The following is a 12,399-nucleotide window of genomic DNA, read 5'->3' as shown; positions in this document are numbered from 1 at the left end:
TGTTTAGATACATTAATTACTCAATGTATCTAAAAATATATATATTTTTTTATAAATAGGATGAAAGAGTAAATTAAAAATCTATAATGTAATCGAGACAAAAATTAACAAAGAAAAAAGTTGCATGATAAAATGACCAGCAGTGACAAATGAAGGAAAACAAGATCACCTTACACTTGGCCATCGTGTACAGTTACACGTTGCGTATGTTTGTTCTCTCCGTCTTCTTTTTCCATCATCTTTTTTAAACCACACTTTTTTTCTCCCTTAAAAAATAAATAAATCAAACTAATAATAATAAATAAAACAAAGAAACGTATTAAAAAAAGCTTCTCCATAAAAGCACAGAGAATCGATTCATGTGTTCAACTCTCTGATCCTCTTTCACTTTCAGGTTACTTTTTCTTCATCACTTTCCTTTCCATCACTAATTTCTTTGCATTTTTCTATTTTTTCATTTATAATTTATTTTTTTTTACAATTTAAACTATTTAATTCTGTGCGTTTTTTTTTTGTTATTCGATTGATGATTTTGATTTTTTTTTTTTTATTGAAGGGGGTTTAGTTTACGATAAAGTTGCGATTTTATGGTGAAACTCTGATTGTCGTTGTCGTTTTGCTTCCAAGATGGTGTCGTTTTCAAGAATCTAGTTTCTGGACAGGAATCGCGTATTGGGATTTTCGTTTAATTGAGTGAAATTGATTTTTTTCCTTTTGTGGAATTCACTGTGACCCTTGAAGGGTCTTCTTGTGTTGTCATCAAAATTTGATTTTTGATTCAATTTGGTTAGGGTTTGAGGTGTATTTGTTGTTAGAAATGGTTGATTCAATTGCTGCAACTTCGATTCTCGGGTACGGTCCGGTTTGCGGTGGAAATTTGATTAGGGATGTGAATGGAAAGAGGAAATCTTTCAACACTTGCCGTTTTTTTCCACCAGCTGAGTTTCTTGGTGGGAAGGTTGTTGTTTCACTGCCTTTGGTTAAGTCGAAGCGAGACGGGTTCTTGTTGTCTTCGCCGATTAAGGCTCTTGCGGTGGAGCTTACGAGAGAAGCGTATGCCTATAGGGAGGATAGATTGCCGAAGAAAGGGAATAGTAAGATTGACGGTGGGTTTGATCGGAGGCCTGATATGTGGCCACCGGAGAATCGAGCGGATAAGCCTTCACTTAGGAACCCGTTGCTTCGACAAGAGAGGATGGGATGTGGTTGGCTGGGGGCTATATTTGAGTGGGAGGGGGTTCTTATTGAAGATAATCCGGATTTAGAGAAGCAGGCTTGGCTTGCGCTTGCGCAAGAGGAAGGAAAACCATCACCTATGGCTTTTGTGATCAAGAGAATTGAAGGTATGAAGAGTGAGCAGGCAATTTCTGAAGTGTTGTGTTGGTCTAGGGACCGGACTGAGCTGAGAAGAATGGCGAATAGAAAGGAAGAAATCTACCAAGCTTTACAAGGTGGGATATATAGTTTCATGCCTGGATCTAAAGAGTTTGTCGGTGTTTTGATGCATTATAAGATACCGATGGCTTTGGTTTCTACACGACCTAGAAAAATTATCGAGTCTGCTATGGGGGAGATTGGTATTGTTGGAAATTTCAATGTTATTGTTGCGGCCGAGGATGTTCACAGGGGAAAGCCTGATCCAGAAATGTTTGCATATGCAGCGCAGCTTTTGAACTTCATACCTGAAAGGTGCATTGTGTTTGGAAACTCAAATTTAACAGTGGAGGCTGCGCATGATGCACAGATGAAGTGTGTTGCGGTTGCTAGCAAGCATCCTGTGTATGAGCTTAGGGCTGCAGACTTGGTTGTGAGGCGTTTGGATGAGCTTTCAGTGGTTGATTTGAAGAAATTGGCAGACATTGAAACATCTGAATTTGGGTCTCCACAGCCTCAGATGGAGTTGGAAGAGGATGATGATATATCATCGGATGACGACAGTTTCTGGTAAATCGTATAAATGTATAGTTGATTGAACTTCATCTGATTCTTGATGATATTAGTTACAGATTAGTTACATGTGTATATGGTAACACTAAATAGAATAATGAAAAAAATTGTCAAAAGTGGTCTGTATTGAACAATGATGTTACTACTTACTACTACTAGTGTATATTTTGTTCATACATGCATTAGATTTTCATATTTGATTTGCTTGCGTTTTCTTGCATAAGGTAAAATATAAGACTATTTAAAACTATTTTTCCTCCCCACTATTAATCAGATTAAGGGGATAATTGCAAAAATTGAGAGATTGTTTGTTTAAAGGGTGGCTATTATGGTGGTCCATGTGTGTATTATTGAATCTTAGTTAACTTTTATTTATAAGTTTTAGCAGCACAGTTCTACATTTTTCTTCTCCCTGTTTGTTGTGGCATGTTTGCTGCACTTGAATTCTGATGGAGGGAGGGAGTTGAACTTCAAAGGGCTAGAGGTAGTTGGGGGGGAAGCTGTGTTTGGGAGGTGAATATAAGGAGGATGAGGTTGTCGTCGTGAGAGGGGTCGTGAGAGGGGTCAACGATCAAATGTCAAGAGACTTCAGGGTGCTAGGTTGTTTTGGGAGGTGGTGCTGAGGAGGTGAGGCTGCCATTCATGGAAAAGAGGCGATGATGGAGCAATAGATGAGGTTTTATAGTGAATTAAGGAAGATTTGCTAGTTGCTTGAAATTGGATCTACTTGCTGGTAGTGGTGGCAATTTGGAAGCTGATGCCACTACTTGTTTTGAGACGATGGGAGTCGGTAAGGACCCGTGTTATCAAATTGCGGTGCCATGGCGGCTATGGCGGATGTACATGGTTTTTGGGTTTGCCGCAATGATAAATATCGGCCGCCATTGCAGGTTTTTCTGCCATAATCCGCAATATCGGTGCCGCCAAGCGGCCGGTATGGCGGGATTTTGGTTCTCTGCCATGGACAACACTGGTAAGTAAGGAGCTGGCTCCTGTCAAGTTAAGTATGGGTATTATAGAACGGTTGCATGGATTAGTAATACCAATGATATCATTATTCAGATTTCAGCGTTACTTTGTTCACTTTGTTGACTGTCACTCTGCAGGTGTTCAATTCATACATTGGGATTCATTGTTATAAGCTTTTTAAGATAAAATTGAAAATGACAAAAGGATCTTTAGGATTATTTATTTGAGTTTTTTTTTTTCTTTTTTCTTTCTCGCGATTATTTGAGTTTATTCAGTCATATAAGTTTTATGATAATGTTTAGAAGATCTTATCAAGTTAAAACACTTTATGATATTTTTCATAATTTCTTTAATTTTATTTTTATAAATTATTAAAAATAAGTTATAACACATAAAAAAATAATTTAATTATTTATTTGCTATAAAAATAGTTTATACAATTAAATGCATATTTTGATAATAATCTATTTATAAACTCTAAATAAACTTTTTATCTAAATAAACTCATACGCCCCTTATTCGATTTTGTAAATTATCTGAAGGAGAATTTTAGTTTGTCTTTGAGTAAATTATTTCACAATTACTACATAAAATATTTATTTTAGAATAGTTGCTTCTTCGAAAATAAAATATTAATAGATTGGTTTTTCTTAATTAAAAAATAAGATTAGATACTCTTTTTATTTGTATTTTATTCTTATAAAAAAATAGTGTATCACACTTAATCTACTTAATATAAATTCAAAATTGTTATGAAGACAATTTGTGTTCTCATGATAGTAATTCTTGACAAAAATCTTAATTATATTATTTATTAATTTAACTATACATTAAAATTAATAATAATATAATATTCAACCACCACTATTATTAATAATAATAATATAAACAATATATAATAATATATAATAATATAATATTTAGCTAATACAAATAATAAAAAATTAATAATAATATAATATTCAACTATCACAATTATAAAAAGGTGAATTCTTATCTACCCGACTCAAAAAGTTGGGTAAGGTTACCTCCTTTATAAAATGCTTTGAAAATAACAAACATTTGTAGTATTTTAATAAATAATTAAATGTATTAAATTAGATGGAATCATGTGGTTGGTTGGATGTACACTATCCAACTTTTTGTGATGGGTAGAGAAGTTGTCCCCTTATAAATTATTTATCTCATGCCACTTGTTGAACTTGAGGCTTCACACACAAAAAAGAGAAGGCGATTGAATTGTGTGATTTGAGAAAACATGATTTTGAAAAAATTTTGAGATTAAAATTGGAGTTTGATAAACGTTTTTCTATATCTATGCAGCGGAATATAAAAATAAAGTGCGAAAAATAAAATAGTTAAAGGAAGAAGAAAAACACTGAGAATTATTAAGGTTCGGTAAAATCAAAAGGGCCTACTTCTCTCTCCAAGAATTGATCTAGAGAATTACTGTTAAATACTTAAGAGTTTTTAGTAAGTGAAGCTCACGGGCCCCTTATACAAGGAAATGGTGGTTGTCCTACAACCATGATAATACAAGAAGGAAAATATGATCATTTGCGTCTTCTCCATTAAAATGCAGATACTGAAGTGACCAAGCTTCCTTCCCAACGGTAGATTGAAGCGATAAGTATTCTCTCCATAAAATATCAGAGCTTAATTAGTTTAACATGATAACCAATAACCTCTAGAGATTTTAACCGGTTAATCTTCTAACCTATAATTTTACACGGGCTAACCATGAACCTAATGGTAAGTTCATCAAAATTGAGAAACTTCATCCTTCAAATGAACAAGGCTTTCCAATAGTCTTAAGGGAAGTTCAATAATATTAAGGATCTCCAATCTAAATAAATATTTGGAACTAACCACACAATCCCCAACCAATTTTTTTGACAGGTTTAGCTTCCAACCACATATTTTTATCACTAAATGGTTCGTGTTCTTCCAAGATGCATAAACAACATTCTTGGAAAACTTATACAATGCTACCCATCCAGAATTACGAAGACATCTCACTCATAAAATATCTTTCCTCGTAAAAGCATTTGACTATAAGAGCTAGTGAAATAAAGTGAAAAATGAAAACTGAGAGAGAGAGACACTCAATACAAAAATCAAATCCTGGATGAAATGAAACGAGAAATAAGACATATTTATAGGCTTGAAATCATCCAAAAGAGGAAACATCATTAAATAAAAAATGACTGTTATTAATCGATTAGGTCAATCGATTAGATTATTTAGATGTTACGACTATGCGATCCAAAATAGGTAGGAAGTGATATGTGTGTGTATATATATATATATATATATATATATATATATATATATATATATATATATCCATTGCTAATCGATTGAGTGTATTTTCTGGTCCAGGCCTCAGGCTTACACAAGTCTAATTATTCCGCTACCGATATTGGGCTTCCTGGAATAAACTTTTTGTGAAGGGACTGTATCCCGGTATTCAAATTGCCTTGTTCCTAAAAAACGAGTCAATCTAATTGATTAGATTCAGTCAAAAAATATTTTCTGACTTTTTAAATGCTCCCAACATTTTCTATGCAACTTCTATATATACTTTTCAAGATTTATTATTTTCAAAAAACTTTATAAAAATATTTTAAGTATGTGTGCTTATAGCCATCTACTTCTACAGCGAAAGAACTTTTGCTTTTATAAAAGTTTCACTCACTTACTAAATTTGGAGATCGACTCTACTAAGCCTTGTCTGATAGATTCTTTTGTGTAGACATTTGCTCTGAGATTTATTTTGATGCTTTAGATATAATCTATTTGTTTTCCTTTTTCTAAAACTGTATTGATGTTTTAACCTTTGTTAATCCTTTTATCAAACTCATGGTTTGCATCTTTAACTGGTTAAGTGCATTGGTCGTGTAACACCCTTCTAACCCACATATATTTTTGCATGTATTTTTACGATAAATAAAACAAATAAACCACAAGGGCGTCACATCTTTATATAACTTCATATAACAAACAATCTTGCTCCGTAACATGGGTTGCAAAACACTACGAACAAATAACACAGAACACACAGGTCGCAGCAAGCACGTTCTTCACAAATAAAATCTCTACATTTGAAAATAGGATTGGAAATCTTCTTATAAGCAGCACTTAGGCCTTGTGCCTTCTAAACATACATTAGGGTTAACCAAGTTAACCTAATTTCCACATCATCAGGGTGTTAACTCATATGTTGTAGACGAGATTTTCTAAAGTAAAACATACAACACTAAATATTTAGTTTCCTAAAATGTAGCCTGAGATAAATAAGGAAACATAACAGCCACTGCTGTCAATTACTGATGTCATGACATCGAGCATGACATCCAACTAACTCTTGTATTAGCTCAAACATACAAAACTTGCAGAACACTACACATAGCATGTCATGACATTAGTCAAGACATCATAACACACATGAATGTTTTACCATAAAATGCAGCAAATATGAAAACATCTACAACCCACATCAGAAAAGGCTCCATTTAAGTTTCCCTATACGGTGAAGATTGAGACAGTCAAAGAATATCTGGAACCTTTCCACGGGGTCGATGGGTTTATTAGATTTATTTTCACGGTCTTCCGAGATCTTTTTTCCACATCGCTCTAACAAATTCAAGAGCAAGAAATAAATATTTCAAAGGGGAAAAAAGAAGTAACCGTTCGAGAAAGAGGAGGAAGAAAAATCTAGAAGGAAAATGACTCTAGTTCTTCCTACATTTATGAACTGACCATATGAAACAAAAGGTGTCTTATCAAGAGTGACATCTATCAATACTTGAGTATTTCGGTTCCCTAGAAATATCATAATTACTCGTCCAAAAGACATATGGAGTTACAAAATAGAGGAAGCAAAGGAAAGTAAGGATGATAAGAGATACCTATAATCCTTAAAACACTGGCGCTTATTTCCAAACACGAGGGCTTGAAAGCAACTATTCTGGGCCAAACATATCTACCTCGATCTGACCATGCCTCCATGGATTCGACCGCCATAAGTCGAAGATGCTCCGAATCCAAATTAGGTATTTGCCAAACTTCTAAAATATTCTCCTGATCATTGGACTATTAGAGACCTAAAAGCAGGGGATATGTGCCTCCAATGCATCCAACGGTTCTTAGTATTCGACACTAAAAGGACAGCGAGGCACTTATTCCTCTTCCTTAAATACGGGATGACGCCTTTTCATGTAACAAATTTCAAACAAAATTTGAATAATTTCTCAACAATCACATACTGACTTAAGCGTCATAATGGTAAATTGCAGGTACACTCCCGCTCCGTCGCTTCAGAAGCTCTTCTCTGCCGCAACTTCCATAACTCTATATATTTGTGGTTTTAGAACAAAACATTATATATATACTTTTACCTAGTGGGAGAGGGATATACCATAATTCATACGCTTATACCTAAGCACCACACTAATATACAGAGCCTCTCATTTCACGTGAGCATGTCCTCTAAAACCACTATAACATCACCATACAAGGCTTCTCACCGCCGTGGGTAAGCCCTAACCATCCTCAATTATTATTAATCCATTAAGGCCTTTGAGTATCCCATACCCTTGTTGGGATACCATGTATAATCGTACTTTTTGACCAGTATAAATTGCATATTCACCAATGGAAGGGTGCCACGTCATCAAAATCATAATAATGATTATGGTTTCTAGACAACAATTATACCACACCAATTGATAGGCCATCACCCTACTTACCATAAACGACACATGGTATGAAATAATGGAGACAAATCTTGATGAGTTTCATTACATCTTGACAAGGTAAAGGAAGAATGCAAAAGATTTAGATAACAAGACATGTTTGCAATTTGGGTCGTTCCTTTTTGCGGTCTTTAACTAATTGTGTTTTGTAAGCGGGTCAAACTAGGGAGGCTATTATTTCTTTATGTGTCAATAAGTCCAATGTAACGGCCAATTAAAAGTGTTGGCCCATAATGAGTAAGGTTAAAACAACGTCGAAGGTCAGGGACCGTTGGATCAAGGTGAGATATCAACGAAATATTAACCAACTAAAGACATGTTTCCCAATATAGAAGGTTTTAAGAATTTCAAACCTCATAATTGAACTATAAAGCTTAACACATGCCTTATTCAGGTACACACTTTCGAACCCTACAATACCTCTCACTTTTGAATATGAATCCATTAGTCCAACAGTGAACACTTTGGGCTCACACGAGATTAATGGTCAATATTTTAATGTTTGTGATAAAAATACATTGTTAAATTTAAAAATATTGACAAAAACAAAATAGAGTTCATTTAACTAAATTTTGTTAATTATGTAATCACATAATTGCAAATTGAGTTTCATTAAATGTCACACCATCCAATTTTTTTTACATGTAATCAGAATAGTTAAATTGATAAACGAGACTTGTTGGGTCATGAGAGGGTTTGGGGATCATCACATTGGGCATTAGGAGCAACCACGCAAGTGAAAAAGACACCACATATTAACCCAAAATCTTAAGACATTGAGTCTACAGATCTTTTCACTTATAAAGTATTCAACATTCACTTTTCCATTTGATGTGAAACTCATACTCACACTTGATATACTAATAATGTCCCCTTCGAGTGTAAGTCCATTAATTCTTATGGGTATGCTGCCCCTAAAATTGAAATTTTCATCCATATCTACTTGCACCGCTGTTGGATGACCTTAAAAAAACACGCTGCCTGAACACCCCTTGTCAGGAAGACTTTTAATACAAGAGCTCAGGTCGAACCGGATTCTGAAACCATTGTTCGATCATGAGAGGATTCATGGATCATCACATCGGGCTTTTGGAGAAACCTCCAAAGTGAGAAATATACCACATATTAACCCACAACCTTATGACATTGAGTATATGAGTCTTCTCACTTATAAAATGTTTAACATTCACTTTTTTATCTGATGTGAGACTCATACTCACACTTGATATACCAATAAGACTAAATATTCGATTTTAAAAAAATACAGGAATTAAAATATTTAAATTAAAAAATGAGAACCAAAATTATATACTAAATTAAATAGAAAGACCAAAATTGTATTTAAGCCTAACATTAAAAACAAAAACCCATTAAGATGAAATTACTAAGTACAAGGGAATCTACACTTGACTTTGAGCGAGCTCACCTACACACAATAAATACTTGAAATATGTACATATATTTTTGTACTTTATAACTAATATTCTCTCCACAATGTAGTGCAATATTTTTTTAAAGGGTAATGCTAACATGTGGGGCACATGTTAAGAGTTAAATGTGGAATTTTTTTTTTTTAAATTTTGCATTGTTTTAATTAAAAATTGATAATTAATATGTTTATTACGTTTTTTCAATATAAATTTTCTATCTTTAGGTTTATTAACATGTGTCATTGGGGCACATGTTAGTTTTATCCTTTTTTTTTTATAAATATAATATATTTTAAATATTCATCTATCTTATAAATATACAAAAGTCATCGGATTGTAAAAATGGCCTATACATTATTGGTTATGGTAAAAATACATTGTTAAAATTTAACTTACACACAAAAATATACTAGAGATAATTAACTTAATTTCATTAACAATTGTAATGACATGATGGATGAGGCCAAATTTTTTATACCTCATCAAATTGATGGATGAGGCCAAACATCTAAATTAGAGGACAAAAATGTGAAATTAAAAAAAAAGAGAACCAAAATTACATATTAAAAAATAAAAAGATCAAAATTATATTTAAATCTAAAATAAAAACAAAAAATATATTAAAGTCAAACTAATAGTACAAGATAAGGGATAGTCTTCACACGACTCAAGATGGAACACACTTCCACACATTAAATACTTGAAAAAAAATACGCACTTCTAAAATATTCAAATCAAATTATAAAAGTGGTAAATGCATTATTTTTTAAATAAAAATACATCTATATATGTTTTAAATATATGCAAAAGTATACTACTAAAGTTATTTAATTCAATTTAAAATTTCAAAAATTCTTGTTTTTTTAAATTTTTAACTTAATTTAAAGTTTCAAACATGTCATTAATTAGGGCCGTCCCCGACAGTTTAGAAGACCTATGCTAATTTTAAAAACTGACCCGAATAAAAAAGAAGATAGAGAAATAATATTACATTTTGATATTCTTGTGTGCGTAAAACAATATATTTAAATAGTAAAAACACGGGCTTCATGGATCAAATCATTGATCTTTGAGCCAAAAACAAATTTCTTCATCATTACGCTTATATTGTATATTAAATTGAACCACTAATATTAATTTATTAATTTCAAATTTATAATTTATAAAAGAATTTTGAGGTCTCTATTTTTTAGAAGCCGCTGATAGTGGGTCTCATTACCCAATCCCGAGCTGGCTTGTCATTAATATTTTTATTTATAAATTAGGATAGAAAAAGTATCTAGTTTGCATGTAAAAAAAAAAAAACTTGTTTTCCACCTACAATAAAAGAAAGTTTATAACACAATATCATATCTTGTCTTGTATTTTTAAACTTTTACCTATAATGATTTTCGTAATTTTTTTCCATATGAAATGGTTGTAAAAAATATTAATTCAGCGTCAATCACTATGAAACTATTGATTATCTTTATTAAATTCAGTGTAAGAGTCTAACTAAATTCATTTAACTCAATTTTATTAAGATATTTAATGACATTACACTTGACTATATGTCATTTAAGGCTAATATTTATTAATAAATGATATTTTATAAATATATCATTACTTATTTTTATAAAAAAATTATTATATTTAATATTTTTTTGTCTTATTTTTATTTTTAATTAAAAAATATTATATTGATCTTTTAATTCTTTACAAATATTATGTTAATCATTTTTATCTAATTAACGAATTTAGTCTATTAATTAAAAAAATTAATATTATATAATTTAAAGAGTTAAAATACTTTTATCTTAAGGGGGCTAAATGAATCTCATTAAAGTACAATATTAAAAGGAATAATATCTGTTTTAGTATACTAAAAATGTTAAAGTGACAACTAATTAAAAACGAAGAGTAGTAAAGTACTAAGGTCTGTTTGGTATAAGAGAAGTAGGGGAGAGAGAGAAGTAGAGGAGAGAAGTTGAGGAGAAATGCCAACTTACCTTGCTTGATACAGAAGAGAAATAGGAAAGAGAGGGTAAAAAGCATGTGGGTCCCACAAAAAATCTTTTCTCTTCTCACTAGGGAAGAAATGAAGGGGAGAGTGTGTATCACCTCTTAAATTTCTTTTATATTTAATTTTTTTTAATATTTTTTAAATTAATTAATATTTTAACTATTTACAATGATAAAAATTATTTATTTTTTAATTTTTTTTACCATTTTAATTAAAATAATTATTAGTATTTTTTATTAAAAGATATGAATAATTAATTAATTAAATCTAAATTAAAAGATTTAATTAATTAGATTGAAAATCTTATTTATTATAGGGGCATTATAGTACTTTTAAAAATATGCAACACTTCTCTCTTCTCTATTTCTTCTCTCTTTCTCTTAAACCAATCAATATCTCAAATCTACTCTATTTCTCACATTATTCTCTCTTCTTATACTCTCTTTTATCTATTTCCCTCTTCACAACTTGTCTTTTAAACCAAACACACCCTAAAAGTGTTAAAGTGACAACTAATATAAAGAATAGTAAGGTTTTATTTATTAATTTTTTAAAATCCCTCTTTTGAAAAAGAAAACACTAACTTAGAAATGTTTTAGGGTGACCGATATACAATGTAACAACTATAAGTCTACAACCTACTCTATGTAGTTTAAAAATGAGTGTGTTTTCGCATATAAATTAAGGTACAGGATAATAATGTCATAAAATATTATATTTTTATTAAATTAATTTTAGTAATGTATTGGAGGTAGTGTATAATGTATAATTAAAATATACAATTGAAAAAATAAAATCATCTCTATATTAAAAAGAATCTGAGAGGGTTGACCTAGTGGGAGGATGCTTGAATCTCAAGGGTATGTTCCTTGAAGTTAATGATTTTTCTCTTTAAAACGACACTTATTTTAAATTGCGTGTATTAAATGTCAAAATAATTTTGGTCAAAAATAAAGTTAAAAGGATGGCTCAAAGTGCATGAATGAAAAAGAGGAGTGGGCAATTAAGAATCCTTTAATTCAATGGACACTTTAATTTCAAAAATAATAGTAGTAATATTTTAAAATGAAGCAGTGTTCTAAATTGAGAGTATCTCTGAATTTCAAGTGGAAATGTGATGTAATGCGTGACAGTTGCAATAGGCTTTTCCAAAGTGCTCTCTCTTACTACTGTATTTTAATTAAACACTTTTTTAAATTAATCGTCGGATCACACTTTTTATGTTTGAACATTACAAAAAAATAAAAAAAATAAAAAAATGAATTACTAATATAGAGTATATAAACAGCATTAA

At 31.3% G+C, this 12,399-nt stretch overlaps 1 protein-coding gene across 2 annotated transcripts; it reads left to right on the top strand.

The window, feature by feature from the left end:
* Positions 1-245: 245 nt before the first annotated feature.
* LOC131603633 (5-amino-6-(5-phospho-D-ribitylamino)uracil phosphatase, chloroplastic) lies at positions 246-2,140 on the top strand. Of its 2 annotated transcripts, none has more exons than XM_058876030.1 (2): positions 246-394; positions 557-2,140. In XM_058876030.1, exon 2 carries the CDS (start codon positions 818-820, stop codon positions 1,946-1,948), a length of 1,131 nt encoding a protein of 376 aa, XP_058732013.1. In that variant the 5' UTR covers positions 246-394; positions 557-817; the 3' UTR covers positions 1,949-2,140. The 2 variants fall into 2 exon arrangements, with proteins under 2 accessions (XP_058732013.1, XP_058732014.1); XM_058876031.1 differs by having other exon boundaries at positions 296-394; positions 566-2,140.
* The last annotated feature ends 10,259 nt before the right edge of the window (positions 2,141-12,399 follow it).

Source organism: Vicia villosa, linkage group LG5, assembly GCF_029867415.1.
Source record: "Vicia villosa cultivar HV-30 ecotype Madison, WI linkage group LG5, Vvil1.0, whole genome shotgun sequence".
NCBI classification, from domain to species: Eukaryota; Viridiplantae; Streptophyta; class Magnoliopsida; order Fabales; family Fabaceae; genus Vicia; species Vicia villosa.
This window is presented reverse-complemented; position numbering and strand designations above follow the sequence as displayed.

Bases quoted from the DNA above. Each gene is read 5' to 3' on its own strand.
- LOC131603633 (XM_058876030.1), top strand. From the start codon at position 818: ATGGTTGATTCAATTGCTGCAACTTCGATTCTCGGGTACGGTCCGGTT.